The sequence below is a fragment of the Scardinius erythrophthalmus genome (assembly GCF_964197995.2).
Source record: "Scardinius erythrophthalmus genome assembly, chromosome: 5".
NCBI lineage: Eukaryota > Metazoa > Chordata > Actinopteri > Cypriniformes > Leuciscidae > Scardinius > Scardinius erythrophthalmus.
The window spans coordinates 54,036,443-54,053,556 of NC_138225.1; the positions used below are offsets into that span (position 1 = coordinate 54,036,443).

The 17,114-nt window shown below is 37.8% G+C and overlaps 1 protein-coding gene across 1 annotated transcript in view; it reads right to left on the minus strand.

Moving 5' to 3' along the window:
* Window positions 1-3,772: 3,772 nt before the first annotated feature.
* Window positions 3,773-17,114, minus strand: part of brinp1 (bone morphogenetic protein/retinoic acid inducible neural-specific 1) — a 175,234-nt gene continuing 161,892 nt past the window's right edge. Inside the window, exons 7-8 of the mRNA XM_081365496.1 lie at window positions 16,059-16,281; window positions 3,773-4,924 (exon numbers count right to left, since the gene is read on the minus strand). Of these exons, the coding sequence (XP_081221622.1) occupies window positions 3,784-4,924; window positions 16,059-16,281 (1,364 nt within the window). The 3' untranslated portion in view covers window positions 3,773-3,783. The remainder of the gene's footprint in view (window positions 4,925-16,058; window positions 16,282-17,114) is intronic.

The following is a 17,114-nucleotide window of genomic DNA, read 5'->3' on the forward strand; positions in this document are numbered from 1 at the left end:
AGGATCCTTGACGCCTTCTAATTTGTGGCAGTTGCTATTGCTCATAACCATCAGTATTAAACCACGGTACATAATCTGTGTTTAATACGTGTTTCCTCAAATCATGTGTCTTGTTGAGGAGAGGTAAAAAAAAAAAAAAAAAAAAAAAACTGATTTACATATATATTTAGAGACCAAACCTTACGAGATGGCAATTTTGTATGAATTCATATGAAAAAACTTCACCGATCTCTATAATTGCTAATAACTTGCTTTTTCTAAACTAACATTTTCTACAACTTCTCGGACCAGGGATTTGCATTACCAATTTGCATCTCATTGGGGTTCGTCAGCCGTGTAAATGTGCATTGTGTTTGATTCCTGTTACTTTCCTCTTGGAAGTTTGTGAACCTGAATGCCTCTGTCCACCGGTGTGTCCTTGAGCGAGACATTTAACCCACGTCCAGCGTGTTTCTACCACATCCTTACCTTGAACACAAGTATAGCGTCTGCTCAGAAAACAGGCTGAGATTAGAAAATAGAAGGACTAAGTTTGCAGAGATGCCGACTTCCCAGCTAATAGCGAACTCTGTCAGCACTTTTAGTTAATGTTCTAGGAAGGTTCTCTCAAATTTCTCTTCAATTAACATTAATAAAATGTTCATTCAGTGTTATCTGCTCTTTGTTCTCAAAACATTATACATCATTCAAGGAATGTTTGTCAAAAAAAAAAAACCAGAAAATTCAGAGAACATCCAAAATTAACATTCCCATAATGTTTGAAAATTATTAAATGGAATGTTCCCTTAACGCTCATATAACTAAGAGAAGAAAAAAAAAATGGACGTTTAGAGAACATTCAGAAATAACATTTCCATAACTTAATGGGAAAGTTAGCAATACTTTTCTTAAAACACATTCTTGAAGCTGCCCAAAAAGAAAAAGAAAACCTACACAAAATTGTATTTAAAATAAATGTATGTCATACTAAGTATACTGCAAATCCTTTAACATATATACTGACATATCGCTTGAGACTCACTGATATAAATATTATGGAAAACTTGTTTATTGCACAATGCACATTTCTTAATATTAAGCCTAAAATGTGTTTTAATATCATTATTAATAAGGATTGTATGATCTTTGTGTAATATCAGTCTTTAAATGCAAGATATTTAAAGTGAACTTAAAGCATAGTTCCACTTTAGCACAAGCAAAATTATTTAAGTGTATCTTCAGTTGAACTGCAGTACGGAGCCCCCCTAGTCCCACTTTATCAAAAAAAAAAAAAAAAAAAAATTATAACTATCTCGTGGCCTCAAGATAGTAACTCGTGGCCTCAAGATACTATTTTGTGGCCTCAAGATAGTAACTCGTGGCCTCAAGATAGTAACTCGTGGCCTCAAGATACTATCTCGTGGCCTCAAGATAGTATCTCTATCTTGAGGCCATGAGTTACTATCTTGAGGCCACAAGTTACTATCTTGAGGCCACGAGATACTATTTTGAGGCCACGAGATAGTTATAATAAATTTTTTTGACAAAGTGGGACTAGGGGGGCTCCGTACTTCAGCACTATTTCTGGATAATCAAAGTGCATTATGTACAAAATGAATTGTTCCAATTTATCAGACTTCAAGTATACCAATTTAGTACACCAACAGTACAATTGCAGGATATTTATATTAAGCACATACATATAAGTGTGTAGTATACTTAGCATAAAATAAATGTATTTCAAATACATTTTAGTATATTTTATTTTTTACCAGAGAAAATGTCAAGCTTTTGTGTGGTACAAACAAGCACTGGCCTTCTTATTAAATATAGCATTTTAATGAGAAATAGATTATTATTTGAAACATTCATTTTGAAGAAAGCCGATATAGTTATTTAAACAGAACAGCAGAAATTACATAAAGTACTTGAAAGCAGTTTCTCAGCCCACTGAGCGCTCTATGGGATCGTGAGACGGTGTTGTACATGTTTCTGTGACAGAAGTGTGTGTTCGTGTAGATCATTAACAGATCCAGCTCGGATCACATCATTTCAGCTGGTGATGATCTTGTGGGAGACCTGCGATATTTACAGAACTTGTGCTCGAGGGGTTCGTGTTCGTGTTTAATGGGCTGCGGTTCGTTTGCTGTCATCTAACAAGAGCTTTTGTTTCCATGGCTATATCAAGACAAAATAGGTATTTACACTTATAATACACATTTAACTAATTCATTAACCAAGTTAAGTCTCCTCTCAAGAGGGTATGTTCAATTCATGCAGAGTAGAGCAAGAAAGCTTTTGGCCCTGTTCCCAAGTGGCATGTGTTTAGATTTAGTATTATTCCTGTTAAAATAATAATAATAAATAATAATAATAATAATAATAATAAATAAATAAAAAGTGAAGGAAAGCATTAAAGGGATAGCTAACAGGCACTTAATAAGATTGGATAATAATGATACAAATTATAATAAGTAATGCTAAAAATGAAGGCATGCTCCATATCCTAGAAATAACTTTTTGAAGGTTAAATAAAATAAATAAAATAATAACCCCCCCTCCCCCAGCTAAGATTTTAGATTAGAGATTTATCAATCAACATGTCAAAAAAGTTAAACCTGAATTGCATCAAGGAATATAAAACCCAAATGAAATATTACAAAAGTAAAGTGTACATTTGGTATACAAGCAGATTTTGAGATTAAAACCATCTTAGATATTTGAAGCTTTAATATACTGTTCTTGTGGATTCACTCTGTTAATGAAAATGCAATGGCTTTACAATGTCATGCCATAATCCCGCAGCACATATATATCATTTTTCTTTTTTTCAGACCACTGTGCTATATTTCATTAGAAAAGGACTGTAAAACAAAAATACAAAAGCAATTTATAGGACATTTCTCACAAAATGTGCCCAGCTTCTTCTTTTTTTTTTCTTTTTTTTTTCCTTTTTTTTTTCATCCCTCTGAGAAATGTATGGCTTTATGCTGACCCTTAAAGAAAGGAGAAATGATCAAATTTTGTTCACGATGCTGCAAAAAAGCTCGACACATCAGCAATCACAACGTGTACATTATGCGAAGCAGTACGAAATAGCATGAATTGATTATGTTGAACCGTAGATACTGCACTCAGGCACCGGAGCGACTCAAACCTCGGATCTCGCTGGAGAATCTGAAAACACAGGACAGGATTCAGTTCTTCTGGCGAGTGACAATAAAACTGGACATCCGGTGAGAAACGATGGACGCCTGAACTGAACTCACTCACTGCCAAGCTCTCTATGAAAGGACAAGACACAGTACAGTCAATGAATCCTTATAAAACATGTATGACAACATCATGGTAGTGTCTGAAATTAATTCCTGTATTTTGGTTCTGCCCTTACGTTAAATCTCTAAAAACGTGTTAAGAATGGCAGTTTAAGATGTACCTTTGTTCCCTCAAAGTAAAATCAAGGCCTCTGTGTCACTGGATGTTGAATTTAATAGTTTGTGATTTCTTTTCTCGTAATTAGGAAAATGACAGACATGCTTCGACAAATATGATACAGTCATTTTTTTTTTTTTTTCTCGTTGTTGTTGTTTTCCTTTAGTAGTGAGCTAAAATGATTTCTCTCTGTATTTTTAGTTTTTCGTTTAACAATTACACTTACAAAGTTGTTAATAATACATCAAAAAAAAAAAAAAAAAAAGCAAAGCAAAAGATTCCAAATCAAACCGAGAAAGAAAATATTTTGTTCTTCTTCTTCTTCTTCTTCTTCTTCTTCTTCTTCTTCCCAGTTGTTGTTGTTGTTGTTTTTCAGCAAAGTTTGGTAGTCAGGTGGTCCGATTGTTTCAAGATTTCGGTGTTGTACATGTCCAAGGCGTGATTGACGCGAATCATCTCGCTGTTGTTGAGCTTGAGTCGATGTTTCAGCATACAGGAGAACAGGTCCAGCTGGGGTTTCCCAGGAGCCACCGGAGGAGCCAGACGGTTAATCCTCTCCCGGATGTCCAGTAGCAGGAGCATGATGGACGAGGACGAGTAGAACTGGGTTCCCTGCGTGTACGACTGGTTGACCTGCTGGACGGCGCTCCTCAGCAGATCCGCGTTGAATCTCAAGCTGTATCCGAACACCTGTATGTCTGAGATCTTGATGTATATCTGACGCTTGTTGGGGTCGGATAAGTCCACCGGGCCCTGACCGGTGTCGTTGCGCATGACCGTCGGCACCTTGGCTCGGCTTCGGAGATAAATGTGCACCGTCTCGAAAAACGTCTTCCATCGGTTTCCCAACAGAAGGGTCCAGTTAAAGCACTGGGAGTTCTGGATTCGCACTTTCTCCCAGCGCGGGTATCCGTGTTCACCGAACGGCATGCTCCATCCCTCCGAGTGGCTCCCGCTGAACGGGTTCACGTAGACGAAGAACATCGGGTCCACGCTGCTGTTTCGCATCTGGCAGATCTTCATTGACAGGCCTACGATCATATGCAGGTAGTCCATGCGGTTCTTGTTGCTCTTGAGCGTTAGCGACATTCTCTTGCGCCAGCGCGGGTCGAAGAAGGTCTCCAGGCGCACCTCGTTGCTGATGAATGTGGTGTGGATGTGGAGACGCGAGTCCATCTTCTGAAGCAGGTACTTGAGCTCCAGGTCCTGGAAGTCCAGGTCCGTTTCGAAGCTGATGAACTGCTCGCTTCGCTCCGAGTCCACGTTCTGCGGTTCGCATCGGCCGCGGTAAAGCTTGTAGCCCTTGTTGCAGGATCCGCACTGGGAGATGTTGGCTAGACTGCACATGGCACAGCTGTTGTTCCCGCCGATCACGCAGGGAATGGGTCGCTGGCACAGGGTGGCACCCGTGTGGCACACACACATGCGCTGGCTCTCCAGGAACGCTCCCCAGAAGCCGTTCTCGTTGCAGTAGAGGAACGACTGCACGCGGTTCAGCCACTGAAGCACCGACCTGAAAGCAGACAGAGAACAATGCAGTCAAGGCAGGTGGGGGGTGCTCTTCACGTGGCGAATTTTTACCAAAATGTTATTTTTTTTTGTATTTTTTTATTTGTATTTTTTTTTATTTAATTATATACATTTTTATTTTTTTATTTTTTTATATCAGCCATTGTAGTACCGATCTGAAAGCAGACAAAGAATAATACAGTCAAGGCAATATATATATATATATATATATATATATATATATATATATATATATATATATATATATATATATATATATATATCAATGAAAGGAATGTACTATATTTTAGTTTGATAATGTTTTTTTTATTTAATATTTTGTGTTTTTGGGGAATTTTATGGTACTACACCATATTTACGCAGTAGTTATAATCCATTTATTCCAACGCTATATTATCACGACCAATTCGTAAGAATTTGCACAACCTCACTCGCATTCGTACGATTTGTCTAAACTCCAGTGATGTGAGGTTTAGGGGTGGGGTCAGGAGTAGGTCATTCGTACAAATTCATACGAATTGGGCAACTCGTAAAATATGTACGATTTAGCAAAGATCGTACGAATTCATACGAGTGAGGTTGAATTAGCCACCTCATGTCCAAATTAAACTGTAAATCTTGAATGCTTTAAAGCACTGACTTAAGTTTGATCTCTTTTTTAAAGACGACACTTGGAAAATTATTGCTGAAGTAAAAAAAAAGTTTAAAAGTGAACTTAAAAAAAAGTTACAGAATTGTATGTTTATTGTTATGGAAAATGCACAAAAATACTATTTTCAATTTTTATAAAAAATCTGTATTTTTAAAAACACGTTTTACTCTAAAACTGCAATAAAATCAAAGCCATTAATCTAAACAAATTGTGTTCCAAATTTGAGCTTGATATCTAGAAAAAAGAGCTTTCAGTGAGATGTTGTTTGGCTGCAGTAACAAAAGATTTTACTAGATGAAATTCGTCTCCCATTCATTTCCAATGCAGCACAAATGTGAATAATATTTTTCCAGCACCACTTAATCTTTTCAAATCATGTCCATGATTTGTGTGTGTGTTCACATAGCAAGTGCCAAAACCTTTACCAAGTTGTGTACCATTCCGATGAAGTAAAAAAAAAAAAGTTACCTTTTTCGGTCTAATATACCGAAGAGCACCAGAGGGTTAATCATGCAGCATCAAGTCCAAAGGCACAAAGCTACCGCCTCAGCGTACTGACGTTTGTTACAGTCTAATCACTAAAATGGATAATGTATTCTGTCAAATTTTCCCAATGCACACCTCGTCTTTTCTCTCCCCGCAGGCACTTTGCCTTGTCATTCTGAAAGCCTTTGGAGCTTCTCTGCTGCAGAAACCAACGCCGGAATTCTGATTTCTGGGAGACAAAGTGCTAAAGCTTATGATGACATGTTAATAAACCCAGAGTCGGATAAAAGATAGTCCTACTAGATATCCCTTGAAGATGGTGTTAGAGAGACAAAAAGGCTACACTAAGAATTTGGTATTCTCAACCAAATGTAACAAATGTATCATGTAACATGGGAACTTTGATTCATGGATCATTTGTGCTTAAAGTGGTAATTATTTGCTATTAAATTAATTCAATTCCAGGTATAAACCGAGCTCACAGGTAATGTTCTAGAAAGTTTATCTCAAATTTATTAACATACGTTCTTCCAGTAATAACGTTAATAACCCTAACCCTAACATTCATTCAAAGTTATCTGGTCTATAATAATGTTCTCAAAACACGTCTAATTTTTTTAATTTATTTTTTATGTTACTACTTACTTTGGAACGTTCAGAGAACATTCAAATGTAATGTTCCCATAATGTTTGAAGAATTATATGAATTGTTTCACATAAACCATTTAAAAAACTGATCGTATTGAACGTTCAGATATGACATTTTCATAGCTAAATGGGAAAACTTTTTAACATGTATTTGTGATCAGCTCTAAGTAAGATAAGTGTCATTATTCAACTCAATTCAATTCAGTTCAAATTCAGATCTGATAGTGTCAGTTCAGTTGAATCAATAATATTACTACTGTAAAAACCAATTGCCAGGCAATGTAAATTATGCATCGCTGTACAAATCACAAAACTTGTGCGATCCAGTGGAAGTGTGACTAATTATATCAATGTTTTTGAAATGCAAACACGTTTCTAAAACTAGATGTGTAACGTTAAATTGAAAGCAATGAATATGAACATTCCTTGGGGAATCAGTAGGGAAGTGAAATGGTAAACCTGTAAAAATAAGCATCTTGTGGCATTCAATCTATATAAATAAAGCTATATTCTAAGCCAGACGTTATTTGATTTTCAGTTCGCTCCAGATTACTTGACCAATAAAAAATTTAAGATTAGTCCCAATCAATTTGAAGCCATTAGAAGTAAAGTCGCTTGTGGCATTTAATATTGTATTTTGTTTTTTTTTGTTTTCATATTTATTCGCAATAAGCAAGCTTTATGCGATCTGACTCCCATATGTCTAAATGCTTTTCCCAATAGTGGCTTTCTGGTTTTATTTTGCACTTTTATTTATTTAGCTGAAACAAGTGGCTGACTTGAGTTCGCCATGGGGGATGAAATGGAGACGACGGAAAAGAATGCTGTTTGTTTTCACATCCTCGTGTTTGTAATGGGGCATCACAGCGCTCTTCTGCACAAACTGCGTGACGTACATCATTGCAATTTCTGTTCTAATGGATGATGGATGAGTGGAGAGTAGAGTAAGCCATACGGACTGAGGGGAGGCCTGTATATCTGCTTCATTTCTTTTATTCAGTTAAAGATGCTGCAAGCGATACTGCAACCTGTCAGATATCTCTGTGTTGGCATTACACCAAGCTCAACCAACAAACCTTAGACAGGAATGAAAACAAGGCTGAGAGGGACAGACTTAAAGTCCCCCTGTAGTCAATCATTTTATCCCTTTAAAATCATCTTTGATCACCAAAATGACATATTTAAGCGTTTTTTTCCTTTAAAAACAAATTCCTCATGCCTTAAAATAGCATGAATGTAACTCGACACCCTCGCCTCATTTAGTATGCGCGGTTCTATGAATATGCAAATGAGCCCCGCCTCCACTCACTCAGCTCAGAGATCCACTGGTTGACGATCACACGTTGATCTGATTGGTTTCAAGGTAGTTTGTGACGTCAGAAACACCAACGATTTCAAAGCGTGTTTTTGAGACTGTCTTTGGTTCACTGCAGTTTTAAGGAGGAAATACTCAGCAATGCTGTCGACTTATGAACTTACACATGCTTTGTCTTAAAGCATATTAAAAACACCACATACACATATTAACTACATTAAACGCTTGATTTTCACCACAGAGGGACTTTGAAATGCGTTCAGTGGATTGCACTGTTGTTTAACAGCACTGTTTGTTCAGCTGACGAAACATCTTTCCAGAAGAAGAAAACAAATCAGTAGACAAAAACAGGCTTTGTGCGTCTCTGACAGTCTAGTTTTCATCCATGTTAAATTCAATATCGTGTCTAATCTGACTAAGGTCTGTGGCGTGGGTTAACTCGTCTCACTCGTTCTGCTACTGACAAACCAACATCTTGGCAAACATCCACAACACCCAAGCATTGTGGTTCAGTTCTGCATAGCAAACATCTTCAGAAAATGCAAAGCTCTGTTATTTATGCAAAATTGTTTGTTACTGCAGAAAACAGCAAAATATGCAGGTCATGTTTTTTGCTCATTACCTATGCAATGGAAAGATTTAGATGTTGAAGCCCTCCTTCACAGACTGGCACTATATTTCACTTTATTCGAGGCATATGAACATAAAGCCACATTGCATAACCGCTCTGTCTGTGTTCTGTGTGGGTGTAAATAAGAGTCTTGTTCTTCCCTCAAAATGTGCATCATCTCACAGTCGTGGTTTATCAGGTAGAGCTTAACAACAAACATTTATTAATTACAACAAGCCAGGAAGCGTAATTTTGTGGCTTGGCATAAACTGAATTGGGCAGCATGGTTTGGTTACTTGTTTAATTGCATCGTTTGATTTGATTAAATATCACAGTGGCGTTTGCGATGCGTTCTGTCGTCAAATGGCACAGAAGTCCCCGAGGCGTGAATCTATCTGTCACTTCAGCACCGGCTGGGGTTTTGCTCGGGCCAGAGCAATTTATCAGGCCAAGCATCAAAAGGTGTTTATATCTGCATACTGTATGTGTGTGATTCATACAAGAGCGTTTGGTGCTTTTGGACACAGATCCCACACAGCGCCATAACTCGCTGCTTAAAGGGGGGGTGAAGTTTTTTACACTGGTAAAGAGTTGGATTCCCATGCTAAACATGGACAAAGTTTCAAAAATTAAATTGTACGTTTGAAGGAGTATTTCTGTAACAAAAATACTCCTTCCGGTTTGTCACAAGTTTCGGAAAGTTTTTTTCGAGTATGGGCATGTGTGACGTCAGATGGGGCGGAATTTCCTTATTCGGGTCCTAAGGGCACTTCTCCCTCTTGATGAACTGTAACAGTGTCGTAATGTTGGAGATTGCATGTTTTATCTCCCTCATCTGTTTGAATGAGCAACCGGAAGTAGTATAATATTGACATTTCAAAATAAGAGTCCCAGTTTTATCGTTGTTTTTTTGGGCTTTTTTATAACTAAAAGTCTTGCATTATGCAGAACTTTTTAATTTTTTCATTTTCTTTAATTTACATTGTTTACATTTTTAGCATCCAGAGAACTTTACAAAATAACGTTTTTATAGCTTAAATCATATTGATTATACAGTAAATGTCTATTTTTATCCTTTTATTATTGAAAAACAAATTACTTTGATTCATTTTCATTGCACCCACAAAGTTCTTTTTGCGCTCTTACATTTATCTAATTTCTTGGTTCATGTGAACTCCAGTAAGGTCTGCAGTTGGTATGAAAGCAATCCACCGTGATTAACAATGTATAATTTGCACATTTTCATGCTCTCTGTGACACTTTTTATAGAATATTGCTCATAGCTGCTTGTCTCCAAATAAACTGCCTTCGGATCACAGCTCACATTATTTTTGCCTCTTGTGACGCATTTAAAACTGCAAGTGCTGTTCTGTGAGTGTAAAGCTTTGGTGGTAAATCCAAGTGGACAAGTAGTTCAATAACAGAGTGAAAAGGGCATCACCCACTGTGGAGTTGTTACCTGCAGTAGTACAGTGTTTCCAACCCAAATGTATGATTTATGAGAGAAACATAAGAGCATGAGGAAGGAAGATATCAAACTTGGATTTGGACTAATCAATCGAATCACGAGTGGAAATGGCCTTAAAAGATCTCTTATTGGGAACTTTAGCCAACGGTACATTTTTCAGGTTACCTGATCTTGGACTCTACTCAGGAAGGAGCAACAATAAAGCCAAAATATTCATGTAAAACTTGCATCAGCTTTTTTTCTTCTGCCAGGAATAAACACCAGCTGACTTTGAGATGCTTCCCTAAAAGTAGAAACTGCACGATTTGCAAAAGGCCAATAATTGAGAAAGTCGAGGTTAAAGCTGAGCTGTGGTTCCACAGACAGACCTTGTGCGTCGGCACTATTGCATCAAGAACGGGCGAGTGGGATATCTCACTAATCTATCACAGTATATATGGAAGATCTGCCCTTAAAATAGAAGCAGCAGTGTAATCTACTTATCATAGAGGGGAACATATGCAGCTCTCAAACCATGTCAGAGCGATTGTATTTACCAGACGAGCACACATGAACGTAATTACCAAAGCTACTGGCTTTTTCTATTTTGTCAATGCAATTTAATGTGTTCAGTTATTTCATTTGTGTGTGTGTGTGTGTGTGTGTGTGTGTGTGTGTGTGTGTGTGTGTGTGTGTGTGTGTGTGTGTGTGTGTGTGTGTGTGTGTGTGTGTGTGTGTGTGTGTGTGTGTGTGTGTGTGTGTGTGTGTGTGTGTGTGTGTGTGTGTGTGTATTGCAGGAACAAAACTACAATTCACATCATTCTTTGTGACAACATATAAAGAATATCGGATCAAATACATTCTAAAACACCAAGCTAAGAACGAATTTTCTTTTTTCTAACATTCAAAAAGTTATGAACAAACATTCCTCCAGAAACGTTAATAGACATTCAAATTATCTGGTCTTTATTAATAATGTTCTCAAAATGTTAACAAAAAACTTTTCAGTTGGATGTTCATCTAACGTTTTTTTTAAATGTTACGACTTGTTTCGGAATGTTCAGAGAACTTTCAAAAGTAACATTCCCATAATGTTTGAAGAATGAGGAAATGGAATGTTCCTCTAACGTCCACATTAGAAAGAAGAAGAAAAAAAAACGTTTTAAAAACGTTGTTTACATTTTTAGCATCCAGAGAACATTACAAAATAACGCTTTTATAGCTTAACTTAATGGCAACATTATCAAAACGTTCTTAAAGCATTTTTTTAGCTGCTCTTTTTTTCTCTCGCAGTGGCACTAAAAAGCCCATTAAAGCCCAAAAGCACATTAAGTATCATAATAATGACTTCAGAACTTGGAAGTAGGAACTTTCTGGGAAAACTTGGCAGTAATCACAAGTAACCAAAGTTTGGAGCCAAGTGTTTTTTTCTTCCTCTAGATAATTGGTGTGCCATCAAACTGGAGGAATGTCTGCAGAATTGAGTTAGTTAACTTCTGTCTCTGGAGTCTATGGGGCGGATGGAGGCAGTTTTCTGCTAATAATGAGCAACGAGAAACTCTTCCTCAAGCGAGCAGCCATCTTTCTTCATCAGGGCCTTCAGGCCAAAGAGCAGGTCAGTGGAGACAGAGTCGACATGTTGAGTGACAGCACAGCAACATCTCGGGAATATATGCCATTATAGGGCTGATCTGAGCTCAGATGCTTAGAATGAGTTTAAAATAAACATAATTCAATGAACGCTGTATTAATGAATTCTACATTGATCTGAGAAGATACAGTTACAGTGCATGCAGTCGCTAATGAAATATGTTCCTTGGTGGAAGAATTGTGTATTATGATTAGTATAAGTAATACACCAAATTGGACATGTGCATTCGAATCGCTCTAACTCTTGATATCTGTATGCATCAATTGTCTGTGTTCAGTCATAGGTTTCACATTATGTTTCTTGGCTTGTCATATGGGATGTAATGGCGTGTCTTTCGCGAAACCAATGGTTGGCAGCAATAACAGTAACAACCGTCTCAACAAGTTTTCAGCCTACGCTTACAGATGCAAACTTTTCACATGCTTAACAAGTTACAGTATCCTTGCAGCTGAAAGTCTGTGATGATCTGAACAGAATGAAACATGGTTCAGAAACCCTTCTTTAATGAGAGAAACTAGATTGTCTCTGGAGAAAATGTAGGGCAGGACTTAATGAACACAAATGGTTCTGTCGATTTTATGATTTCTATTCAAAAAGGCAATTTACAATACAAAGTGTGTGTTGCATTATAAGCATGACTTGGGGAGCTATAAGTATAAATACCATGAAATATATATATTTTTTTGTCAAAGTGTCTATTAATTTGTAGTCAAATGTTTGTGCAGGCTTGACAAACTAGACCAAGTAGAAGCAATTAAGTATCATTTTCCTTTTCCAAGTATTAAATTAATGTAATTAATTAAAAATTAACCTACACTATACTATAAAACTGACCCAAGATCAGTTGCAACATTAGACACGCATCATCGGTTCATGTCATCAATCAATCAAAAATCACAGCCAATCAGAAGAGTGTGTGGGCGGAGTCTGTCTGCAAGCACATGTACTCACATAAAAAAAAAAAAAAAATAAATAATAATAATAATAATAAAAAAGACACTATTTTAACACTATTAAAAATGCATACAGACTGACAGAAACAATCTTTGTCATGGTATACACTTGGTTTTTCCCAGTTTGAACGTTCTTGTTTCCTTTCACTTATTTTCAAGATCTGAGGTGAATTATCTATTGTCGTTTTCAAGTTCAAGTTCAAGGTCAAGTTCAAGTTCAAGATTTATTTAGCCATTTCAACATTACAGTTGATAGGAATTTGTCTTGGTATGCTCACATATATACAACTTACTTAACAACAATACACTGAAACAACACAACATTCCACACATATGCCTCACATATACCCCCCAATAACATCAAATACACAGACATGAACAACACAAATTGCACATTAAGTGTGTCAGCGGGTTATGAGCCAGTCCATAAGTGCTTGGTGCAAAAGGCACAAGGAAAATATATTAATAAAGCATAAGGAGTTAAGATTGGATAAGTAAAGGTGAGTGGTGAGGTGGAAAACATCCAACTAGTTTGTGATCTTAATTTAATATAAGCATTCAATGTTCTAGTTTCAGTACGGCTATTAATGATATTCAAACTCAAATTAAATTCTTTTAACATTAAATAAAGCACATAATCAGTACATGAGATTATCATTGTCATACTTTGTATGTTGTTGTTCCAGCCGCGACGTCACATAAATAGAAACCGCTTCTCAAATATAATCCACTGTCGGTTGTTGCGTTGCATTGTGGCTGATTAGGACCAAAACTTGGATTAACATGGAAAAGATGCACGATGTAAAGGTTTTGAAGCTTAATGGAGCAGCATTTGAAAAGCACTTATGGACCACAACACATCTGGGTTAATGTGGGGTTATTTTTCTGCCACAATTGCAAACTTATTTTTAATGCAAAATTAGTTTTCGTTTGCTCGAAATACTTTCTGATTTGTGAGACGAACATTTATCTGCAAAACTCAGTTCATGCACGTGTGAAATGCCATTTTGCGCGGCAGAAAAAACAACCCCCTAGGTTAATGGTACAGACATTTTTAAGGATATTTGAGTACTAAGATTTGTTACCGCCACAGTAATTGCATACATTAAGCATGTTCAACGGAATTGCATGCATGCTTGAGTAAAGTATGATTCTATTTAAAGAGCTAATTTAAGACGAGGTGTATAACCATGAGGATTGCATTCAAACTCTATGCTTTCCCCCAGATTGTTTACCGTGACGAATTGTTACCCTGCTGCTTAGTTTATTAAAATAGGATGCTAATTTGGTGCACTGTTATCAGTTAGCTAAACTAGCTGCTCTGACTTTGAAGTATGAATATAGTTTTGCACATAAACAGAAATAGACTCTCTCACTTCCAGCAGAACAACACTCTACTTTGAAGTCCAGTGTTTAACGAATTAGCCCCGAAAATCACAGGGAATTTTGTCTATTGGCACACTACACTGAACCGATAACAACTTACCTGGAATTAAAAAAGTCAATCCCATTCTGTATTCCTCTCTATCTGTCGTTCTCTCTCACACACACACTCTCTCTCTGTGCTCTTGCCATCAAACGCGCTTGATGTGAGCCCTACAGAGCTCAGACTATGCTCTGCTCGGCTTTGATAACGCTTCAGCACAGACCTTGTCAAAGCCGCCATTGGAGCGTGGGTGAGCCACTTCCACATTAGTGACAGCTGATGCTCTCGCGCTGCTTAACCATATAAACATGTTTGTAGTTTATTTTATGTGCATTTAATAGTGTGCATATAATAAGTCCAGTTGATGAACAGCTTACTTTATTTGTCTACATTCAAGGCAATACTTTTGACACTGCACTCTTTAATTTCAGTACAGTCTGGAAACAGCACTTTTATTTATCCATATCAACTGTACCACAGCTAACAGGGAACGTTCTGGCAAAAAACATAAAAAAAAAAAAAATGAATCAAAGTTATGTTCAGAAAGCATCTGATCACAGAGATGTGGATGTTTGCACCAGCATCATGTCGACAGATGAGGTCATTAAAATTACACTGTTATGATAGTTTGATTATAGTGTATATTTGAGACTATAGATCTGGCTCTGTAAAACTAGAGTTTGAATGAATCTCTTTTTTTTACATGACACATTGGGCCCTATTTTAACGATCTGAAACGCAAGTATCAAACGCGAAATGCTGTGGGCAGATCTCGGCCGCTGTTGCTATTATACCGGCGGGATAAATGACTCTTGCGCCCGACTTAAATCTAAAATGGGTTGGTCTGAAGTCGCTTCATTACTCATAGGTGTGGTTTGGGCGTAACGTGAAATAAACCAATCAGAGCGTCATCTCACATTCCCTTTAAGAGCAGGCGTGCTTGTTCCATGGCGGATTGCTATTATAACGGCGGATTTGCCAGGAGCGGTTCACAGCCGAGGAGACCGACGTTCTCATCAGGGCCGTAAAACACAGAGAAGTGACATTGGGGATGGAGAAACACACCCAGATTAGCTTCGCTTAAACAGGCGTATGGTAATTTGGGTAAATGTGTAAGCTAGATTTATGCCTATTTTTTTTACATCTTCATGGACACAACAATGATTTCCCTCGTGTGGAATATTTTCCATTGTAATTATGTATGATTTGCAAAATGAAAACTGCTGCATCTGTGTGTAGATGAGAGAAGCAAAGTGTGTGTGCGTTGTGCACACGCTACATTATGGCAAAGCATGCGCCCTTAAAACAGCATCTGAATAACACGCCACTGACTTTAGACGAGGTTTCTCCTGGTCTGTGGCGGAGTTGTTTTCTGAAACTGCAAAATAGCACCAGGGAACGTTTGCACCGGAACACGCCTCCTCTTTTCGCTGAACCGCCCTCGGGAGCGCAAGTTCATTCCCTAATTTACTGACGTGCGTCTGTGGAGGGAAAAGTCCGCTGTGCGTCGGGTGCAAAATAGGAATGATACATGCGTCGGTGTACAAAGTTAATTGCGCTGGGTGCAAGATACTTAGTGCAAGACACTACAGTCCAGAATCACTCTTTCTGCATTATCCTGAATATTTTTTGTAAGCATTCATTGCATGTGTCATGTGTCGACTCTCAAACCATTAGGCAATGAATGCCCCAGCTGGGATACTTCATTAAGGGAAAAAAAAAAAACTTGAAGTGCATGTACCTTTTATCTAGGAATACACTCCAGTAATTTTGTGATTGGGAGCTGTTTGGTTTAGTTCATTAATCTGCTGAAATCCCTATGGAGAAAATGAATGGGGAAATGCTTGCTAGCTCTAATGTGAGCAGTTGCTGGGCTATGAGGCTGTTTTCCTGCTGTATTCTTCAGTAAGGGAACATCAGGTCTCTCACCTCTCTCTGGGCATCTGGTGGTTGGGGTTGTGGTGGCAGCGGATGCTCAGACCGAAGAGTTTGCGGGCTGTGCGCTGGATCTTCACTCTCTGGGCCTCTAGAGAGCTCTGCAGGAGCCGATAGCGGTTCTGGAGGTCCCAGTCGCTGCCCCACAGCAGGTGCACACTGCTCACGGGGAGGAAATGGGTCGCGGGCAACCGTTTCAGGAAAGACTTAAACTCATCTAGGAGAGAAGGACAGAGAGAGACAGGCGCTCATATAATGGAGGACAAAAGCATATCCACATAAACCACATAATGATACTTTGTGGGAGATGGAGAAAAATATTGACTTTTACGGACAAGGATTGATTTTAACCACAAACACTGTTGATACTCATAGAGAGCCTTCAGAATCCCGAACAATTTCCATGTCCTATTTTTCAAATCTTTCAGTGTCTTTTAAAGTCATCATGCAAAGCCATTCGGCATGCATTTTACTCGCATAATGTGTCAATTTCAAAGTGAAATAGGATTTTCAATGAGTTAATAGCTTAGAAAGGCTGCCTTACCTACAACAGTAGCCCAAAAACAATGACTAAACAGCCATTTGACTAGTTAACATTAATAACATTAACCACTTTCCTGTGAGGACAGGGTAACGACAGTTAAAAATTAAAGCTTGAGCAAGTTATTTCATCTTATTAAAGATTATGGTTTTGGTTTAATCTTTGAACAACACACCGGCAGATGTGTGAAAGGTTTGTCGAGTGAGAACAATAGAAATGGAATAAATGGGGAAGTTCACCACACCAGACATAGACAAGACTTCAAGTGGGTGTTTACAGGGCAATAAAATCTTATATTAGTCTTTTATGGGCCTTCTCTAAAAACACACAACATGGTCTTAGAAAATATTTCATAAACTTCATAGTTTTAGAGATAACATCCTCAGATTTGACTTACAGTATGAGCAGAAATCTTTTTATTTTGGGTATGTATGCCCCACTTGCCAAAATGGGATGTGTGGGGAAAGGGGTTAAAAGGCAGGAACAGACTTTTTAATGGAGCTCTTAAT